The sequence below is a fragment of the Pangasianodon hypophthalmus genome, chromosome 3 (genome assembly GCF_027358585.1).
Source record: "Pangasianodon hypophthalmus isolate fPanHyp1 chromosome 3, fPanHyp1.pri, whole genome shotgun sequence".
NCBI lineage: Eukaryota > Metazoa > Chordata > Actinopteri > Siluriformes > Pangasiidae > Pangasianodon > Pangasianodon hypophthalmus.
Genome location: NC_069712.1, coordinates 10,359,794 through 10,383,207, shown reverse-complemented (window position 1 = coordinate 10,383,207; position 23,414 = coordinate 10,359,794). Strand labels below are relative to the sequence as shown.

The 23,414-nt window shown below is 39.7% G+C and overlaps 1 protein-coding gene across 4 annotated transcripts in view; it reads left to right on the top strand.

Annotated features, from left to right (window-relative positions):
* Positions 1-858: 858 nt before the first annotated feature.
* Positions 859-23,414, top strand: part of bmpr1aa (bone morphogenetic protein receptor, type IAa) — a 37,334-nt gene continuing 14,778 nt past the window's right edge. The window contains exons 1-3 of one of the 4 annotated variants that reach the window (XM_034302697.2): positions 859-1,687; positions 15,086-15,202; positions 21,776-22,059. In XM_034302697.2, the coding sequence (XP_034158588.1) occupies positions 21,990-22,059 (70 nt within the window). In that variant the 5' untranslated portion in view covers positions 859-1,687; positions 15,086-15,202; positions 21,776-21,989. Of the gene's footprint in view, positions 1,891-2,116; positions 7,215-12,813; positions 13,198-15,085; positions 15,203-21,775; positions 22,060-23,414 lie in introns of those variants that run through there. The other 3 variants (XM_053232660.1, XM_053232661.1, XM_034302698.2) reach the window with 3 other exon arrangements.

Genomic DNA, 23,414 nt, shown 5'->3' with positions numbered 1-23,414 from the left:
CACTAAAAGTAATATAACATTATAAATGAAACAAAATAAGAATAAATATATAAAAAAAGAATACAGTGTAAGAGTGTGATATGGTAGTGCAGTGTAAAACAGTGTAAACATTGTAAACAGTGATAAAATGAATAGGGATATACAGTATTGTATAGAGTGAATATGAGAAAAGGAAAGAAAAGGGGAAAATGAATAGATGTAAAACATTGGCTACAGTCAGAACTTATATATAATTGTATTACTTATAAATACAAAGTGACCTATATGATAAGTGTTGCTGATCATAAGGTAGGTTTACTGATAAAGGTGGCATTGTGGTGCAGAAGGTAGCGTTGCTTCCTTACCTGAGTCTCGGGTTCGAGGCTGAACCTGGGTCACAGTGTTGTAAATCTTTCTGGAGGGTCAAAAATACCACAGTTTCACCAGAAGTAAGATGACTGAAGAATCAGGAGACTAAGAGGCAGGTTATAATAAAGGAAATGGTTTATTGTGTGCATGAGCATTCTACAGTCTAAACAAAAGTTGGACACAGTCGACTTTTATACTAATGCATACGTGCAAAGGATACACTCAAGACCATATAGATAATACCCAGGGCTAATAAGAGAAAAAACAACCCAAAAAACAGATAAGTGTACATTATGAGTGAACAAAGGACAGACGTGTATGCATCAGGAGTAGGCAAAAATCACATTGAACTGCTCTTAAATGATTAAATCGTGTATCATCATCACATAATCTGGAAAAAATAGGAAATAATCCCTCAACTGTCTGTGTGGAGTTTCACATGATCTTCCTGAGTAGGTTTCCTCCAGGTTCTCTGGTTTCCTCCCACCTGTCAAAAAAACAGAGTGTGTCCCCACTACAGCCTATAGCGTGATGATGTATTTAATTAGATCCACTACGTACTGGATGTTGTAACCCTAACCCTAACCCTAACCCTACCGTAGATGAATTACTTACTGACATACTGTCTCTGCCGTCGGCGCGTGCGTGTTACATCATCCAGAACATAGTGGATCTAGTTCAATACGTCATCGTGCTACAGGCTGCAGTCAGGAACTCTTGAAACAACATGCCAGAAGGTGGACTGGAGACTAAATTGTGTGGGTGCGAATAATATGTGATGATGATGACCTGAGTCTTATACAAGGTGTATTCCTGTGTCACACCCAGTGTTCATGGAATAGGTTCTGGATATACTGTGACCCTGACCAGAATAAAGTGCTTACTGAAGATGAATGAATGAATGAATGAATGAATAGATTAAGGTGGTAACTGAGTGCAGATGTCTCTGAGGCAGGGGATTGACATGGCTGAGGTTATACCAGGCTTGTCCACAGGGAGGCGCTGCTGAGCCGCAGCTTCACTAAGGTAAGGTAAGGCTGTCTCTCTGATGTTGGTAAAATAGTTTCATGTTGGCGGGGGTTTGATCGAGAGTTGGTCCGAGTCGTGGGCAGCTACTGAGTCAGTCAGCGTTCACAGTTTCTCAGCCTGATGATAAATTCACTGAATAAGATTTCCTCCATTTCCTTCCCAGAGCCAGGCTGCAGACTGGCCGCAGTTTGAGAAGTTCTTCAGCTCCAGGCGCCTCGGATTGTTCAGAGGCACAGACAGAGGCTACCACTTCACTCAGAGTCTGGACTGAAACGACGACAAATTAAAAAAAAAAAAAAAAGAAAAAAAGGTAAGCAGTAAAAACTGATTTTGTCTCAGGGTTTTTAATCCTTCGCCGTATTTTTGGTGACTGCGAAAGTTTACGAAGCTGCTTTCATTTTCCTGTTTACCTTGCTATCCATAGCGAGCCATCTTACCTGTCGCCGGAACTAGCTAGCTATCTCCTGCTCCTCTCAGTCACGGAGTTCGTTTTTATTAGTTTTTTTCTCTTTTGTAAGTACTTTTTAATATATTTCTATGTATTACACACTTAACAAACTTTCTCCGAGCACTGTTTGAGAACTACTCTGGTAGCTAAGCTAGCTACGTGGTCTTGCTTGTAAACGTTATTGTTGTGTGGCGTGCTAGCTACCGCTAACATAAAGTTAGTGCAGTCTAGCTAAGCTAGCTCGTTATCGTTAACTTTTCTCAATATGGATATAAATAGACGCTTTTTGCGCCCTTTATATAGTTTATTTGAATATTACGGGTTAGCTAATGTTCTAGCGATATAACGCTTTCAAAGCCAGCTAGCAACTAAGTTAGCTAACTCCACAGAGAAGAAAGAAGTGGACGCAGTTTGGAGTCGTTTAGGTTTTTATTTTCATGATTTTATTTTTTATTCCTCGTTAAATAAATCTGTTAAATAGCCGCTAGCTAGATGTGAGACAGATCAGCTACTTTAACTACTTGTTTAGACACCTGGATATATAAACCACTCTTCAACGACTACATTTTAAACTAATTTAATTAAATCAACAATTTTCACTTCATCTTATGACTTTATATCTTTTTATAAATTGTGCTTATTTTTATGCTACTTGTATAGGTGTTTAGTGTACAGTACTGCGCCTATTCTGCTGCACAGGGGCAAAAGTTTTTATCCTCCTTTTGTTTTCTGTGAGAGAAAAGGAAAATGTACCTCTTTTTTTTTCTTTTTTTTTTTTTTTAAACTAATTATCTAGGCCCCCCAAATAAAAAAAAGAAATGTTCTGGATGACAATCCAACAGGTATATAGTATAATATAATATCATGTAATAATATATAGTATATCATATACACAGGACAGCATCTAAATTGTCAGGTTAAATGTTACTCAGTAATATTACTGATATAAGAATATAAAAGCTGTTCAGAGGATGGTAAAGATTTAAAGCTGTTCATAAAGGCGTCAAAACTAAAAAAAAATCACCTACAGAAAGTAAGAAAAAGTAAGAAAGGGCGATACAAACTTTTGTACACCACACTGTCTTTTGTACACCATTTAACTTTTGTGTTATTTGTGATAATTAGGGCAAACCGTTAACCCTAATGTTAAAGGTCTTATTAGTACAGTACTGTACATCTTCATGGTGCCTATAAAGTGATGTAATATATTTGTAAATGGATATGATGGCAGTTCAGACATGGACAGGTGATGATGAGTTTATTAGCTCTAGTGCTCCACTAGAGGTTTTGGTTGCCCAGAAATCTAACATACAGCGAGCTAGGTGGCTAGTTAAATGCGTTCATATAGAATAAGGGAAATGAATGTGTTTTATGATCAATATTAACTTTTAATAAAGTGTATAATGTGGCACATTATGTTTGCACCCTCAACAAAAAGCTAACAGGTTGCTGGCTGATGTTTGTCCTTGCATCTCTCACAAAACATGTCTGATTAGAGTCTTTATACTCTGTTTGTTTAAGCACAAGGTGACTGAGTTGTTAGCTGGAGAGTTATATGACGACTTTTTTCGGTTTTGTTAGTTTTTACATACCTGCTGTTCCTGATACTGAAAAGATTGTCTGTTATCCATGCATGCTGATTAATCTACTTAGTAAGAATTATTTCGTCAGTCTGGTCGAACCTCGGCTGATGTGTGTTGTGCAGCAGGTGGTGGGATTCAGATGTGCATGCTATAGTTAAAGCATTGTGGTACTCCTACCACCAAGAAGTGCAGTATGACTGAACATAGCTACATATCAAATGGACCCCCAACCCCCTTTTTTTTTCCAGGTTATTAAACCTACTTTTCTGTTTGCAAGCTATTGGGGGGGACCCTAATAGCCTGGATATGAAATCTGATTAGATACCTGGGCAAGTGATTTGTCTCCAGTGCAGTTATTCTTGCTGTAGATATGATTACTTAGTTAAAATATTTCCTGTCGGGTCTGAATGGCCTGCGTAAAGTCTGAACTGAGATTAGGAAGTTCTGAATTATGCCGTTTGTCCATTTTTGAGCTTCTAATGCATTTCAAATAAGAGTTGTCCACAGGTGTGCTTTGATTATACAATGATGTGCCATTTAGGTGTGTCACTCACTGCATTAAAGCAAATTCCTTCTTAGTCAGAAGTGTGTGTGTGTGTGTGTGTGTGTGTGTCCCACAGGACTTCGATAGGCAGCGTTAGTGCTTTGAGATTCAGCCTTTCCCGCTTGCAGTCTAAAAGCTGGTTTTAATTTGTAGTGACTGGGGGAGGGAGCTGTGTGTATCTGCTCCTTCACCTACCGTTCCATGCCTAAAGCATGAGCTGGTACAGGGTCAAAAACCAGATGGGACCTAATACCGTGCAGCGGGTCCAAGTCTTTTACAAAAGCGAAAGTTAGACGCTTGGCTGTATACATGTGCCAAACAGCTGTACATTCCACAGCTTCTCTCGCAAGTCTGCATTTGGGAAAAACAACGTTAGTGCTGGAAAAAGTGAACAAAAGAAAGGAGAGGGCGAGAGTAGGCCACGTGTAATGTTAAAACGCAGGATATATCTGCATTCTTCATGTCTGACTTTTTGTCTAGAGTGATGCAGATGCATGAATTCCAAATTAAACTGACTGAAGGGTTAAGGAGTGGCTTGTAGTTACTACATTTCTTGAATGTCTTAATGTGTTGTACGTTTTGTATAAAGTATGTGATGCAAATTCCTACCATTGGCCAAAAGAAACGTATGACTACAGTAGATCAGAATCCGTGTGCTTTATAGGCTTTTACATTTGCTTGATGTTTCTGCTCAAGAGTATTGCCTGCGTGATCACTATCATCATTCGATCACAGTCAAAACATCCCTCCACTAACACTAGTTGCTTCCACATACTATTGCAAAATCCCTTCTGTACTGTAGTCTTGGCTTTCGAGATGTTATTTTTGCTTACATACAGATGGTTGACAAAGGAAAAACCAACATAGTGTCTTGTTCCTGCCACCAGAACAGCTTCAATGTGACCTGGCACAGATTCTCCGGAAGTGTCACTGGAATTTGTCCAATAGATATTCCCTCACTTGGTGTTTTTATGATGGCGGTGGAAAGCGCTGTCTAACACGTAGCTCCAAAATCTCCCATAATCTGCCAGTAGGTTGAGATCTGGTGGCCATGAAGGCCATAGCATATGCTTTTAATCTTCATCACAACCATCTTGTCCTGCGCAAGTGGGTGGAGTCCCACAAGGCCACGCCCATCAAGACAGAACTGTTTCATCATAGAATAAAGGTGATCAGTCATAAGAAATTTGATTTGACTCTTAACTATAAGGGGAGAAGTGGACCACTGGTTTTTACTTTGTGCTTTGCTCAGACGATGCTCCTGTTCTGTGTACATGTTGTGTACAGTGTAATTAAGCAATATCGCATGAGTGGCCAAATGCTGTATTTATTTTGTGCCGCTAGCAGAAATAGATACTGAAGAAGCCACACTCATCTTATAGCCCATTTTGGCTATTTTTTTTTTTTTTTAAACTATGCATAGTACCAGAATTCTTGGGAGCAGAAAACTGATCCAGTAATGAAGTTTAGTGTTGTCATTTTTTTTGGCCAGACCAGCATTTTAACAGTGAATTCAAACCCATCTTGTCAGGTCTGTTTTAGCGGTTTTAGGGGCTGTCCTCATGTAAGAAGAAAGTAGTTTGGAGAAGTCTACTATGTGTGGAAATAACTGGCTAGGTGCATTGTTTTTACTAGAAGACAAGCCGGCAGTTGCATTGTGATGTTCTGGACAATGTTCTGCTGGGAAACCTGGGGTTCTGGCATTCATGTGGATGTTGCTTTGACATGTACCACCTACCTAAACATTGCTGCAGACCAAGTACACCCCTTCATGGCCAAGTACACCCCTTCACGGTATTCCCTAATGGAAGTGACCTATTTCGGCAGGATAATGCGCCCTGCCACACTGCAAAAATTGTTCAGGAATGGTTTGAGGAACATGACAAAGAGTTCAAGGTGTTGATTTGGTCTCCAAATTCCCCAGATCTCAATCCAATCGAGCATCTGTGGGATGTGCTGGATAAACAAGTCCGATCCATGGAGGCCCCACCTTGCAACTTCCAGGTCTTAAAGGATTTGCTGCTAATGTCTTGATGCCAGATACCACAGCACACCTTCAGAGGTCTTGTGTATTCCATGCTTCGACGGGTCAGAGCTGTTTTGATGGCACAAGGGGGACCGATATTAGGCAGGTGGTTTTAATGTTATGGCTGACCACGTGAGATTTAGGTGATGATGCTTACCTAGAAATCCAAAAACAGACCAGATCCCACCTACCAGAAGCATGGCTCAAATTGGGACGTGGTAGATTAGTGGTTAAGATGTTGGAATACTGCTTGGAAGGTTGAGTTCAAATCCCAGCACTGTCAAGCTGCCGCTGCTGGGCCCTTGAGCAAGGCCCTTAACCCTCAACTGCTCAGCTGTGCAAATGAGATAAATGTAAGTTGCTCTGGATAAGGGCGTCTGCCAAATGCTATAAATCTAACGTAATGACTTACTGTTATACAGTTTATACTTTACATATACTGCAGTATGAACACATATGGTTGTGATATCACAGAAAGCTGCAGTATCAGCAGCTTTTTTTTAGTCATATACAGCAGCATAGGTCAAGCACACAGTGTGCATAGTGAAAGTCAGACAATCATAAAAGTCTCTTTGAGTGAGGATGAGTATACACAGATGCTTTGAGGAAAGTGTTTTGGGAAAAAAAAAGCGTCCTCTGTTATTTGGAGATATGTTGGGTTTAGGATGGAGGATGTAGAAGAGAACAAGGTGTTGTGCAGGGCTTGCCTTGTCAAAGTCAGAACGCAGAAAGGCAGCACACCTTTTCCATCACCTTTACGTAACACCACAAAGCACTGAATGAAGAGTACCTTGCGACGGGGCCAGACCACACATCCTGTGCCAGACCTAAGCAAGCGTTAATTCCGAATGCATAATGCCATACTCCTTCTAAAAGACACAAAGAAATTACAGATGCCAAAACTTTCCACATTGCTAAAGACATGGTTCCTGTATACACAGTTATGAAAGAAGGCTTTCAGAAAATGCTAGATGAGCAATACAAAATACCGTCACAAACCTGTTTTACTCAAGTGGCCATACCTGAACTTTATAATAAGCGCAGAACAAGTTAATGCCGAGCTCCAACAAGTGGAATATTTTCCCTCTTCCACAGACTTAAGGTCTAACTGGATGACTGAACCCCACGAATTTAACAGTCCATTTTATCAATAAGGACTTCGAGCTGAAAACCTGATGCTTGCAGACTTCTGGACGTGTCTTCAGTATTTCGGACATAGGCTACCCCTGCCAACTGGTAGGCTTTCTTAAAAAGTATAAATTGCACATATATTATTGTTTTAAACGACTGTTTTTGTGTGCGTAAACTTGGGCTACACTACCATACCTAATGTACTGCGTGTGGGTACATTTTGTTTTAGACTTGTGTAAAACTCGTTTCACTCCTAATTAGAATGGAAAATACATTTGCTTCTTTTGAATTTTTATTTATTGTAAACTAAAACAGTGTAGTCTATGTTGTGATCTGTCACTGGGTTTAGTAAAATATTTTTGAAAGTAACCAAATTTTCCAGATTCTTTTGTTATAAAATAATTATGCTACATTTAACTGTCACTTCAAACATCAAGCATGAGCCCATAGTCCTATTCATACCATTATCGAGGTATTTGGTATAAATACTGAGGTATAAAATTATCACACAGCCCTGCTCTAAGCATGCTTTCACATATGCAGTGTTGAGTCTGTTTGAATTGAACCACGATGCGATTATCTTTTTGGTGTGGTTCATTTGTGCAGGTGAAGAACTCAGCAATCGCATTCCGGTAACCGGTATATAAATAACTGGTGTGAGACCATCTTAGCGAAGTGGACTTGGTCCGTTTCCAGTCGAACCCTAGCATGGTTTGATTGCAGTGAGAAAGCGATTAGATCCTGAATTTGACCCAAATTTGACTCTGTGTTTTTTTTTTTTTTTCGGGTGCGGGAAACATTTTTCTGTAGCTGCTGAACTGAGCTGTGAGGCGCAATCTGCGCTAAACGACAGAGTTCATGTGATGCAGAAATGTGATGTGTTCTGGAGATTTGCACTGACTTGGATTTGGACCAAAAGAGATAATAAACGGTGGCTGTGTTAGACAAAATGTTTTAAGCTAGTCATTTCCATAATTATCTAGTACTGTCTTGAGTACAGCTCTGTGTAATCCGTGCTCGAGTGATTATGATTTTTATGTGTACATGACGAAGATTTGTTTTCTTTTTTTTTTTTTTCCTTTTTTGTAATTCTGACCAATGAATGAGTTTTCCAACGTTTTTTAGCTTTTTAGTTTGTATAATTATTCATAGTGAGAATACAACACAAACCAATTAGCAAACGAACCAAAAGTATAAATTTAGCTCTGATTCAGGCTCGGTAACCGGACTAATAGTTGTGAAAGTACCCTTAATAGACACATTGGAAAAACACCCCAGACTGTAAATGTATCTGTTATGTATACAGCGTTAACATCATATACTCAACCAGTGAATTTAATTTTTTTTAAAAAAAGCTGCTTTGTGCTGTTTTTATTTAGCACCTTGCAGTTTTATTTCTCAAAACCGAAGCCAGCACAAGCAATGATTTCTTTGGCACAAACACAACATGAATAAGCAGAACTGTGTTCTGATCTGGTCTTTGATTTATAATATTTTTATCCACCTTGCATTGAAATTCAGAGCAATCGAGTATGTTAATTGTTTGGCTGAGCTATCTTCTTGTTATTATTGACTAAACTTTACAGCCTTGGGCCTTTTTTGTCAAGAAAAGCATCAGTTTTGTTGTGAGATTGTTAACTAAACAGCCGTTCTGACACTTATTGTGATTCAGTTCACTGTCATTACTGTGATCAATACACTTTTCTCTTAAGCGGTAGAAAATAGTTCTAATTTTGAATCTTCTAAGATGCGATTTTTGTCAAATGATCTAAACTTGTACTGATCACTGAGATGTTTTGGTTGTGTGTCATATTGAAATGCTTTGCCGTAGTGATTTCCCATGCGATTATTACATGAATTGAAATAAACATTTTAAAAGCTGGTCAATATATATCACGCAAATGTTCTTGTACCACGTAAGATATAAGTGATAATGAATATTTCTCGTAGTTAATTCGTGATGTCTAAACGCTAAAAACAGGTCTGTTCTGTTGGAAAGTTAATGCAGGGGTGGGTAGAACGTAGCGTGTCAAAGATTAAGAACGAATGACAGCTCTATTGAGTTTGTTTCATGAAAAAAGTGACAGTAAAGTATGGGAACATGTCAGATCGAAGACACCACTTAAATCATAACCCTTCACCTCCTTCATCAGCCGTCTCAAGCAGACAGACGCGTTTGGTGCGCCGTTTCTGAGGCATGTTGCATATTCACCAAATACATGCCATGTGAGGTGGAGAACCTTAACTGACTCAATAACAACCGAATTACTCAGGTATGTTACTATTCAGCACAGCATTTGAAGCAGACGATATAACAGGCAGAAAACAGTCTCTGGGAGAAAATCGTCCTCCAGCACGCAATTCCTGAGCTCTGTAATGGAGACATGCCTGGAATGTCTGAAAGCTAATGGTCCTTAACTGCCAAGTGGAATTATTTTGTGTGTTTTATTCGACCCTCCCAGACTAACCAGACTGTTAGTTTATGTATTTTCTGTTACTGACATATCTTTCATCTACTCTGTTATATTCCTCTGTACAGACTCATGCTATTGTCTTTTATATATGGTCCTGGAGGCAAACCATTTCATCGCACTGTACATGTGTTTATTTTTCTAACAGCACTAGTGCTCATGTAGATCCTAGATCTGGTTTGAATTGGAAAGGAAAACGGTTCGAACTGATACTGACATTGAAAATCGATGCACATTTCCTCATGCGCGTGTGAGTGCGTGCATCCGTGCGTGTGTATGTGTGCAAATGAGAAACAGAAAAAGTGATGGTATGATATAGCATTGCTATATGCAAAACATGCAACCCTGCAATAAAGTTCACTGGCCACACATCTACAAAGGTGACCCGGGGTAATGATGTTAACCGAAGAAGAGCCTGCAGCTCAACAGGTAACGGCGGTTTCACTTATCAGTGCTCGCTATCCCGCACTCGTACCTGCTCCAAAGCAACAGCCAAAGCAATCAGTTAATGTATTTGCAAGGACGTGTCTCTGTTGTGTTACAGAAAATGTTGGATTCAGACCCAGTAACTACACTGGAAGCCAGATACACAATACCGTGCCGTCAGGGTTTTAGTGAATTGTACATCCCCGAGCTGTACGAGTACAAATTATTAATGTAGTTCCAATTCCAGTGAAGAAATGTTGAATGAATTGTTGTTCCTAACAAAGGCAAACCTGCAACACAGCAATGCATGTTAAATTTAATCGGACTGTATCTTACTGGATCAGACCTGAATCGAATCAGATCAGTTGTGAAGTGTTAAACACATGAATTTTTATGTAAAAGCTAATAACTTGGTACGTTTACGTATAGTTCCGACCTCAGTTTTGCAGCATTCCTGACCTTGTTAATGAGGACTTAATCCAAAACATGCTAATGCTAGCAATTGCAACTACATCTAGCTTATAACCAGCTTCTGGTATTTTTTTGCGCTGTAATGATGCAACATGTTTATTAACATTTATCTACGATAGTTAGGGGCCAAAATAGAACAACGGCATTTTTTACACATAATCTCAAAAGCCTTGACATATAGTCAAAGACTTGATATATAGTCTATATATAAAATCACACTACAAACAATCATATGATTTGAACCTGATCAATCATGGTTCATATTAGTGATTCTTGTACTTAAATTTACACAAACTCATGAGCTCTAGGTAGGAAGCAAGTGTGGAATTTTTTTTTTTTTTTTGGGACAAACTCGGTTTTTATGTAGATCACAGTTCCTGTGTAATGAATATGGTCTTATCCAGTTTGATAAATGAGGCTTATTGTGTTTATAGTGGAGAATTTGCTGTTTGCTGTCCAGACCAATCTGAGCTGGGTGTAAAAACATGAGTCTGCTTCGTTTTTCCCACCTGCACGATTGTCGTCACTTACTGTTACTACCTCTGCCTGTACATGCAAAGACCACAACACTGCCAAAGTGTATTCTCCTCATCAAGAAGTATTGAAACAACAACAACAAAAAAAGTATTTCGCAAGCGTTCAGCACCTGCAAAAACTGTAACAAACACCACTTTTTCTCCCAGCTTGCCTCTTCTGTTAGGATGTCAGTCATTTCCCGGCCTGATTGAGTTGCCCTGGAGCTCTAGAAGAGTGTATTTCAATTTGTGCAGTACAAAGGATCGGGTTACTTCAGGAGCCCGTGGCGTGGTGGCACAGATCAGGAAGGTGGTTGGAGGAGGAGGTGGGGTAGGCAGGCGAGATCGGGTTTCTCATGGCTGCCTGCGTTCTTTAGACCGCTGCACCTTTTAAAGGCGGCCCCCTCGACTCTGACTAGCGCTGGAGACAGGATGGCTGAGCAGCAAACGAAAGCATTCACTCCCCACCTCACATCTAACATCCACCTCAGCTCAGGAGCCTCCTGCGCAGCGTGAACTGTGAGCATAACCTGTTATTACACAAGCACAGATTTAAGACGGATTGTTGTGAAGGTGGAAAGGGATGCGAGTGTGATTTGTTTGCGTCTTGTTCACTTTCTGTCCTGCGTGCATCAGAGTGCGAGTTCTTCTGCGAGGAGAACGGGTGCAGTGTATTGACGAAGCCCCCAGCTGTCCTTTAATGGTATCGATCCTGCTTTAAATACTCTCAGCTATCAGAGTAAATTATTTAGAGCGGCACCAGATATGCCGAACGCAAAGACAAGCTGGATCCTGGAGCAGTCCAAAGAGATTTTTGTCTCTTGTAAGAACTCGGAGGACTTACTTTATTATTTAGGGATGCCTTACTGATTGTGGAGTCCTTCCATAATTGAATTGATTGTGTACTTTGCTTCCATAAGACGATCAAAAGGGAAGCCCAATTGATCGTCTTATGGAAGAGCTTTTAAGTCTTTTAAGATCATCTTTTTAACTAGTGTGATACTGACAGGGTGTTGGTCTACATGGGCCCAAACTAAGGATGCATCACTGCCGTTACTGGTATTGCATATTTGTCTGATACTCCTTTACTGGTACTCATAAAAAAAGAAAATACTCCATGTTATGCTATGTGACGTAAATTGAGTGCTCCTTGTCGCGCTACTGAACAGATAACACAAAATGACAGCGATCTGGACATATTTCACAACTAATGATGTCAGTCAAAGCAAAACAGACTGCAAACTGTGCTCTGAACATATCAGTGCGATACAGCACCTTCCTACAATACATATAACCTGCAGCACTGTTCCTTGGTTAGTATTGGTCTGCGGCGGTACCTGCCCAAACCATACATTTGATGGACGCAAATATCAACTCGCCCAGTATCTGTCTAACGTTAGCTTACTACTTCGCTAACAGAAATAAACCTGACATTATGAATCAGCCAGCAACGGTTTTATTTTGTGCCATTGTCTTGTAGCTTGCTAATATTAGCAAAAACAAACCTGTCGCAAAATAAAATGAACAAGACTAATGTTAGCTAGCGTTAACCAGCTAATTATAATATATATTACAGATAAACCTGATGTTACTGAACTAGAGATTTACCAAATGTTTTACAGTTGTTGCTTTCTTTTGAAGATCATCAGAATGATGCCACAGGAAAACAAAAACTTGTTCCTTATTCATATGAGGAAGTGCTACTATTTTACCTTGCTATCTAGATTAGATTTATCATCAGTGGAAAAAAAAATAGATTGGTGTAACTTTGGTGATGAGGAGGATGTTTGTGGTGTGGAGGGGTTGTTGAGGTGGTATGAGGGGGAAGATGCGTGACCAGACAAAGAAATACAGGAATCTGGTTACAAGATGGCTGTAGCTACTAGTCGTTAACATTGTCAGGACTATAAATAAATGTACTGCGTTATTAGCTGTAACTAAACTCATTTTAAAATTGAAAATGATATAAATTACGAATACATGTGCTCTATATTGACCAGCATCAGAGATACTGTACATGTTCTTGTATAGTGATGTCACCCTGATAACCTACACACCATTTCTTTTTCTTATTTTAGACCCCTGTTCATGTTTTGCAAGCGAAAACATCCACGTCTTTAACTTTTTGGCAGCAGGGAATCAAAGATCCATCAGAGAACTATGTTTTATTGCTCTGCTCCAAAGTCAGACAACATCTACGACAAGGTTCGTATAAAAGTAACAAAATAAGCGAGAAGGAAACGCATACTACGAGATTCAACACATTTTTAGTCCACAGTTTCCCCACAGACGTCGTCCCAAATCGTCCCACTTGATAGCCTTCACATTAGTGAACTGTCGACCCTCAACTGTCCCAAGCCTAACAAAAAAAAACAGTCAGGTAGGCATTTAGATGGACAGAATTGTCTCAGTACATATTTATTATTGTTATTATTGTATTATTATTGTACATATTTATTCCTGTACATGTATTGCGACGCATCGTGTTTCACAAGCTAAAGCTGTTTGTGATATTTGATTGTTGGTTATTTTCACTAATATAACACTTTTTTTTTTTCTTTTGCTCCAACATGATCCTCATCATCACTGTGCTAATCCAAGAACATCAATCAGAATTCTGAGTTATTTATTATAGTTTTATACAGATTAATTGATTTGACATCTGTTAAATGTTCCATGTTGTCACTATAACCAGCAGCTTAATCGTGTGTGTGTGTGTGTGTGTGTGTGTGTGTGTGTGTGTGTGTGTGTGTGTGTGTGTGTGTGTGTGGTGGTGGTGGTTTATCTCTCCCACTAGCATTTGACCAGTCTGGTGATCCTGCACCATCAGATCTGTTCTTGCTAATTGTCAAATCTTTCAGACATGTCTAAAGAAACGCACAAACCGCAGATGGAAAGAATGCACAGTTTTGGCAAGTTACAACAGCTGTAATTCCTGCAGCCGAGAACTAAACACACCTTCAGCGTCATGTTTGTGATGTGTGCCAGTCTTGACTCATGCCTCCTGCACGTTTGGACTAGAATTCTAGATTAGATTTTTTTTTTTTTTTTTTTTTTAAGTTCTGGCTGAAGTATGCATAGCTGCCTGTGAGGGATGGTTTTTGGTGCATTTCGGTCTGAATCTGTTTTTATATTTATTATGTGTTAGTTCCATCAACAAGCATGCATATGGTTGGATATAAATCATATGGTTGGACAGCACTAAATACATGTGTGAATGGAGTTGAATGCGTCTTTGTGAGCTGATCACTCAGACAGCCTGTGGAGGTGGTCTGGGACACGTTACATTTTGCAACGGTTTGGCAGCGTGTTCAGCCACTGACTGGCATTGCTAAAGAAAACGTTACACTGTTGCGTGGTATTTGCTGAATGAAAGCTGTCAAGCACACAAATGGTCAAAAACTACCCTGCAAATAAATCACCAGACATGAGCTTGAAACTCTAGAAACACAACATCTGTTATTATATATTAATATATAACACTATATTCAAGTTTATATACTGTCAAATATTAACTGTGTACTCTGCTCAGTTAATAGAGCTGCATTTGTAAGGGAAAGATTTTCTTTTTCTTTTTTTTTTCTTTTTTTTTTTTTTGAACTGTTGAACTCTTGACAGCTTGCACTTTCTCTACAGTTTTCTCTACTCCTGTTTTATTCCAGTTTAGCTTATGTGGTTGTTGTATACACATCAAACATGAATAGCTGAGCAAAAGCTGCACAAAATGCCACTCAGCGAGTTGACAGTCTGAGTAAAGCTTTTATGGAATGATCTGATCGCCCAGCGGTTTCATTAAGAAATGCCATCCAGCAGCTAAAGATAAACACTTTGGTTTTGTTTGGTATTGGCTCATATTTTTGTGATATCGGGCTGTTTTTGGCAGATTTGGCAACCTTGCTGCTGACAAAATGTGCCCACATATGGTCAGTGGAGACATTTACGTTTGGACTGCGTGTTATCTGTCTCGGCTGTCTATTCTTCATCAGATCACCTGAGATGGATGTTAATACCACATCTGGACAGGTCCTTAATGCAAATCTATTCTGTCTATTCCACATCATTGACTTTATCCTGTGTTTTCTGTTCTTTTTAGGAAATTAAATGCCACTTGGATGTTCTGGTCTGTGGAGCTGAGTGATCTCAACAATCTTCCCCAACTTTCACAATGTGCTTCACCAACATGGATGTGAAAAATGGATGCATCATTATGGTACGTTGAATTCTGCTCTGTGTATGTGAGAAAACAAAAAATATATTTAGCATTTTTTTTCTAAAGATATTGTTTTAAAAAGGCTTTGAGCAGAGGCCTGTTCTCTTCATATCATCCTTACGGCGCAGCATAAAATAAGACAGATAAGAGTGGGATTAGCTCGGCCTCCTTCCCTCTAGATTCGCATGGGCTCCCCCACTTTCTGTTAAGGTAAATAATAATAATAATAATAATAATAATAATAATAATAATAAAAATGTGTCAGTGTATATTCGACTTAGTTAACTTTATATAACAAGTATATATGTAACATCTGTTGACCATATGTATTATGGATGGCACCAAACATGGTCAAAAATCTAGCACTTCACAAAAAAACATTAATGGTGATGATGATCAGAAAGTGATTAAATATGTTTTTTCGGTTTTTGGATTGATGCTCTCCGGCGTTCTCTTGCTCAACACTATGAGCATCATCATCAGAAAAAGATGTCGGCCATGTGGACATTGGACTATTTGGAAAAAGATTATATAAAGATGAGCTGTTACTTTTTTTTTTTTAAAACTATTGATTGTGCATTAATGCAGAATGACTTCAAAATCCACCATCCAGCTGAGTTTTGCAACTGATGCAGTTCCACACTGCATAGCTGATAATATTATTACGCCTCCCCTACCTTCCTCTCCTTAAACATGAAATGGTGGAAATACTTTTTTTCTTTTTTTTTTTTTTTCTTTTTTTTTTTATCTTCTTTTAGGTTCTGGGCGATTGAACCATTTATCTCAATATTTTAAAACGAAAAATGACAAGCAGGGGAAAATCAATATCACACAAGCCTACTCCCACACCTGATTATTAAATCAGTGGAAACACAGACTGATTCTTAAAAAGGTTCTCTGGTTTCCTGAACCAGGACTATCACAGTGTCTGGGGGAAAAAAGCTGTGTGTCTGGCTGGCTGGCTGGCTGTCTCTGTGTGTGTCTAGGTGTGTTTTCGTCTGCTGTTTCCTCTTGAGATGGTACTTGATGGTACTCTACTGGCTAAATTCAGCACTAATCTGTCAGGTCATTTTAACACGTGCATTTTTTCCAGACTGGGGGCCGCTTGGCCTGAGAGTTCAGTCTGGTTGGTGAGGTGTGAAAGCTGTTTTCAAGCCTGGGAGTGATCCAGAGAACTGATCCTTGGTCCTCTTGAAAATGGCAATGTGGGGATCGCTTCAGCTGAATTCTGGTGTGGGCCACATCGGGATTAGATGCTATCCGCTCTCAGCACTGCATGCCCTGTAATGTGATTGGTTCAACTGGTTACATTACTTCCTGTTTTAATTTTCACGGGAGCAGGGGAATGTTATGGTCAATGGAGGAAACAAAATGCCTTATTGATGTATAAAAGGAGGCAAGTCTCATGCTGGCCTGCATGGCTGAAATCTTTTATAAGAAGGGCTTCTTGTTTTCAAGTATTCCTGCATGATGGCATGCCCTGCTTCCAAAAAGCGCTGTTCTTCACCACTTGAGTGTTGGTACCAAAGGAAAATAATGAACACAGCAAACAGGTTGAATTAGTGACTACTATTTTGCGAACTTGTGTGCACAAAAGTGACATGGAATTGCACAATTGAAGGATCCAAGGAAGGATCTTCTTCTATGTGAGATTATGAGATGCTCCTCCAAAGAAGACCAAAATCAGTTCCTGGGTGCGAACTCAAATTTTCAGGCCAAGTGTGAAAATGTGCTTACGTGCAGTTGGGGTCCGAGGTTGCCTTGAGTGTAAACCAATTTCCCTCTTAAAACCTGACTGAGAGCTCATACTGCATCTGAGATCTTTCAAAAGTAACCTTTGTTCTTTATCTTCTGCCTTGTAGCTAGACTTTTGTCCTTTGCTTTTTTTAAGCATGTCGTTTTGATTAATTCTTCAGGAGGGAGCATTATGGTGATTAATTGCACTGGCTTGTAGAGGCCAAAGAAAGAAAAGTGGGTGATGATGGAGTGAGGGCCGGTCAGGGGGCACATCTCGGTATTCTAATGCTAATCCAATCACAGGATGAGGCGCAAAGCAGGCAAACGGACAATGGCAGCGGAGCCAGAAAGTCTGCCATGAAGCACAGCAAAGCCTTGAAAGGCATGTGAGGCAGGACGCCGCCACGGAGGGAAGGACACTGAGCGCTGCCTGCGAGGAGGGGCCTCAGGAGGGAGCAGGGCTTCATGCCAAGCCAAGCTAAAGAGAGGAGGTGGGAGACCAACACCAGAGCATGCTGGGTAGGCAGCTGGGATCAGCTGAAATATTGAGAGATACATAAAAATCAATATTGAAATCTATCAAACTATCTTGTGGGTGATGGAGCCATTTAATTCTGTGTATTCTCGGAAGTGATTGTTATTGTATGTGTGTAAACCAGCATTGAGGTTATAATATAACGCCAACTTAAAAGGGGGTAACAGGTTCAAGCTCCCCCTGTATAGTATATCCTTTCACTCAGAACATATTCCTTCCCTAAGGATGGCTAGACTTCAATGGCTGGCTATAAGATTCTACGCAGGTGAAGCCTGGTCACTCAGTACAATACCCTCTTTGATTCCGGTGCCTTTTACAGAAACATATGGCGCCAGTGAACTTCCAGTGAAACACTAAACTCCATCTTTAACACTGTGTCTTCACTGTGATATACAGTCTTTTCAGAAAGATGATGTGATGGAAAGATTACTTTTGATTAGGTGTGTGCGATAGGACATAAATATCATATGATTCTTGAAGGCGTTTCTGTGATGCATGATATGTATCACGTAAATTATTTTTTATATTTAAGAAATGTCTTTTTTTATTTATAATACATTTTTTTAAAAAATGAACTCTGAAAAAATTTACATTTTAATGTCAAATCAGCAGCTTCAAGTTAGTTTGTAATTAGATTTTTTTTTTTTGTAAAAAAAAAAAAATAATAATAATAATAATACTAAATGTATCATATCCCGATATCAATGATATATCAGAAAAGTGTACTTGATCATTTATCATCGTTCTTAAATCATAACTACTTTTAATCATGCTCTCTTTCCTGAGATCATTTTGTTTAAAACAATGGTCCATGATGCTTGATATGAAAAGTGCTATGAAAGGCATAATACATGATGAGGCATGCTGTTATATGAAAATAATCAATGACTGGGGGGTGTGATTTGCATGGGGCCGTTACTACCCTGAATTTTCATATGACAGCACTTCCTGTTTTATTTCTCTTACACCACAGCAATAACCTTTTCTTTAGTTAAATAAGGAACGAATCATTGTACGTTTTATCTGTTTGTTACATTCAATCTTGAGGATTGTTGGTTCCTGTTACCGCTTATCTAATAGCAGCTATAAACATTTGTTCCCTCCCTACTCTTTTTTCTGTCTCCTTATACAAATATGCAGCATGACATGTTATCAAGAAACTAGAAAAAGTCAGACATTTTCTGTCCTGCTGACTTTTCCATGGTGGAAAATCTGACACTGGAGACTCCTTTAATAAATGTTAAATAAATGTCTCCTCACAGAAGACTTCACAATGTCAACAATTACACGGTTATAATCAGTTTATGTGGACTCCGCAACAGGCGTCCCGGTGAACGAGCTGTTACTATACAAACAAGTTTTGTGTAGCTATCGATCACTCTTCAATTGACTGGGAGGAATTTTGACCCACTCCACTTCAATTGCTTCAGCTGGAAGGTTTGAGGTTTTTCTTTCATGCACAGCCAGTCTGATGGCCGCACACAATATTTCAGCTGAGCATATGTTGATTCTGCTTATTCTCTATGGCCTGTGCTGACTCAAAAAAAAAAATTTTTATTGTAACAATTTTGACCTCACTTTACCTGGTTTGGTATGTTGGTTAAGTGGTATAAGATTTCTAAACTTTATCTGATTCATCCATTTTACAGCCAAACATTTCTCACACGCACACACTATGTATTTTAAGTAAAAGTGTAAACCCCTTATTGACAAATTTTTTGTTTTTTGTTTGTTTTATATTGGATTTGCCTTGTCGCTATGCCTTTGGTTGCCCACTGTGCTCCACAGTGTAGTGGATTCTCATTTTTATACCACAGCACTGTTTAGTTCTTCCATAACAGCAGTTCTGACAGTAGTGCCAACTACAAGACAAATCACCCCAAGAGGAAAAAAAAAGAGGCTGATGAGGGATTTATTGTTCTTAGATGTTTTAATGAGTGTGACAACAGAAACTAACTTTTTTTGTAGCTGTTTTACTATATATTCTCACTACTTTGAAAAGATAACTAATAAAAATAAACCTTACCTTTAGCTTCATTTTATTGTTACTGTGAACAAATACAGTATTTCTGATCTCAAAAATGATGTGTAGCTTATTTAAATTCAGATTCAGGTACCTATATCCTGCACTGAATACTGCAGGCTAGGGTGCAATTGTGCTCCGTTTATACTGCATAATAAAAACTAGGTAAAGAATAGTAATGTAACAGCATGGCAGAGTCAAGATTTTTTTGAATGATGCCTTCTTTTCCAGCACAAGTAACTTAACATTCCTTTCCACATTCAAAGATCTTCAGTGCCATCCAACAAAATAAAGTTCAGCCCTGCCAAACCACCACAGCAATGTTAACTGTCTTGTTTCCCAGCTAACCACAGCAGTCTTCAGCCATTACATATTACCACATGCTCTGACGGTCTTTTTTTTTTTTTTTTTTTTTTTTTTAAAAAAAAAACAGTCAAAATGTAAACAGCGCAAAGGTCATTTAAAATTGTGGGGTTTGTAAATCCTAATTTCTATGCCTAGGGCTTTTCCAAAAAGGTTAACTCTTCAGAAATGTAACCCTCAGTTATCTCTGTGTCTTGAGCAATGTAGAACATACTCAAGCCCATCCAGTCATGATACTTGGCAGGTGCCTCGATGGCAGGACGGCCATCTTCTCTCCTTGCCTTGAGGAGGCCTACTTTGTTCCCTTGTTATCCAGTCAGGGATGTGTGAAAAGTGGGGCACAGGTCGGGGCTCTTTGTCTCCCTTGGGCAAATCAAAAGTGACAGACACCAGCCCACTCTGCCAGTAATTTGCACCCCATCAGCTTGGCTGAGGCTCTGCTCAGAGCCACTAATTGCAGAGACCGAGAAGCTTACAAGAGAACAGACACATCATGTTATTAACGCTGGATAGGGCTAGTGTGGTTTATTGCGGAATATCCTTGAACAAATAGTTTGGGCATTTTGTAGTGTTCAAGAATAGTGCCAGTCTGACAGGGGGTCAAGTCTGGAAAACACCAATAGCCAGCAATGGGCAGTGATACAAAATAAAGGAGAGGCACTGGTGAACAAATTGTCTGGTGCATTCCATAATTTATCAGAGATGGTGTATCTGCCCATGTGTGAAAGCTCCTTTTTTACTTCCTTAGTTGCTTATCCAAGCAAGGTGACGCTTCCACCTGGACAGTGTTGATTTGTCACTGCAGTAGTTAATGTAAGCTACTTTCAGTGTAAACTTGATGAAAATGTCTAAATCTTATTCTGGATTTTAAAGAAAATAATTGTACTCATGGGCTTCTGAGTGGTGCAACAAAAAAGCATTTGCCATATCACTGGGAGATGACAAGTCCAAATCCTAGTGTTACCAGAGCCATCTGTCGCTCGGGATACAAAGAGAGCAAATCTGACTATGCTCTCAGGGTGGGAGGGAAGGTGTTAACTTGGTCCCTTTAAGTCAGGTGTCTGTGAGTTCAAGTGTGACCTCTGTGTCCATCGGTCCATATGAAGGAAGTGTGACCTCTATGTCCATCAGGCCATGTGAAGATGTGTCCTCAGTGCCCATCAGTCTCTGTGAAGGAGGTGTGCCCTCTGTGCCCATCTGTCCCTGTGAAGGTGTGCCCTCAGCGGCCATCAGTCTCTGTGAAGGAGGCATGGCCTCTGCCCCATCAGTACATGTCAAGAAGATGTGCCCTCTGCCCCATCAGTCCCTCTAAAGGAGTCTCCACTGATCAGTCTCTGAAGGAGGCATAGCATCTGTGCCCAGCAGTCCCTGTGAAGGTGTGCCGTCTGTGCCAGTCAGTCCCTGCAATGGCGGTATGACCTCTGCCCCCATCAGTCCATGTGAAGGAGGTATGCTGTCTGTGCTCATCAGTCCATGTGAAGGAGGTATGCCCTCTGTGCCCATCAGTCCCTGTAACGGAGGTGTTTTCTCTGTGCCCATCCCTGTGAAGATGTGTCCTCAGTGCCCATCAGTCCGTGTGAAGGTGTGCCCCCTGCCCCGTCAGTCCCTGTGAAGGTGTGCCCTCTATGCCCGTCCCTGTGAAGTAGAAGGAGGCCTTTGACTGTTCTGTTTTTGAATGTACATTTTATTGTTGCAGAATAGATCCACACCCCAATTTAAACCCTAAATCAAAGTCATGTTCCTTCTTAATATTTGGAAAAGCTCAATCTGAGGGTCTTTTCAGTGTGCTTCCTGTAGTCATGACTATGCAGTGTATACAGTGAGCAGTAAAGCCAGAAGACGTTGGCATCTCAGGAGGAATGTAATGTATTCATTTGATTTGCCTGAATTGCATTTTTTTTTTTCTCTGTTATAGTGTCATGGCTTAGAGGATCTTGTAAGGACAAAGCTCTGAGATTCTAGTGAAATTCCACCCTCATTGCTCACATTCTCCAGTCATCTGCTTGGGACACCACTGTTGCTCCTCAGTCTACACTTTATTGGACAATTCCATAGGCGCTGGTGTACAGAGGCAGGGGCACCTGCCGTTCCACGTGCTTGTCCCAAAAGCGCTACCAGGCTGTTTGAGAATGACCCGCTTCCACTTATTCACCATTGTTCTGTTTGAAGTCTGCATTCTCCTGCTCCCTCAGACTGAAGGTAAGGACACTCCTTTTTTTTTTTTTTTTTTTTTTTAAATTGGCTCAGAGTCCTTAGTAATGGCTCAGGAGGATAAATGTAATATTTACATATAATGTAATATAAATATGCTGACTTTGAGCTAGAGCCAATGAATGGCCTTTGTCAAAGTAGCAGATTAAACTGGGTGAGTGTTGTAATGGTAGTGCTGTGCATTCACTGTGATTATGTAGGTTTGACTATAATTATGATTAATATAAACTTGTCCTTAGATGCCCAACGGAAACATGAGAAGATGAGTATCATACAGTCCTTTTATAAAAGATAATCAAATAACACAGGGTTGTCCCAATGTAATTGGGTTATCACATGATTCCAAAAGCCATAAGCCAAACAGTCTCCAACGCAGTTATTAGATTTTCAGCTGTGTATGTTCAAATTTCACATCAATATTGCATCTGAAACAGAATACTTTGATACTTTGTTTTTGACTCATGCAAATGTGACATAGTTGTTGTAAAAACTGAGATGCACTTTAATGCCCTGGTTTTTTGTTTTTTTTTAATGATGTGCACTGTGATGTGTGGTGAAACTGATAACATTGTTTGCTAGAGGTCCATAAAGAGGACATGCTGTGCTGTTGCCTTTGGGAATGCACACTAGAACACTCACTAGTTACCATAAACACAACTGGAACTACTGTAAAGATGACCCTGTGGTCCTGATAAAAGCCTTTGAACAGCCTGTGGGAGCTGATTGCACTGAGAGCTGTGTTTAAATGCCCATGAACAAGATAAGCTGTTATGAAGCTGGCTGGTTCTGTTGATGTGACCTGGGCAGACTTTTTTTTTTTTTTTTTTTTTTTTTTTTTAAATCGGCATGTGATTTACCTATTGTTCATTTTATGCACATTAACCAAGCACACTTGTGTTTTTATTCTGGACCCGAGGCTGTTTGCAACAAGAGTATATTTGAGTATTGCTGTTATTTTGCTTCAAGTAAGCCGGTTTCACACTATCGACCAGTGTACAGCAATAGTGAAGAAATGCTAGAAATATTCTGGGGGGGAAAAAATGCACACATACCAGAAGTCATGCATAAAGCTGCACAAATTGTGAAGTGTGAAAACTCTGTGTGTCGGTATAATACGCCTCAAGTCATGTTCAGTGACTAATAAACCACATCTTTCTCTGAATCCCCCACCATTCATTCTAGAGGAAGCTGTTGGCCTGATTGTTGTCGCTCTCTCTTCCCTTTTGTACATTGACTATTTCCTGTATAACACTGTGTGACTAGCTGCAGGGCCTGGACATTTCCTGACCATTGTTCTCAGGAAATATTCACTCTTAATGGTATCAATCACTTTCATCTCACTT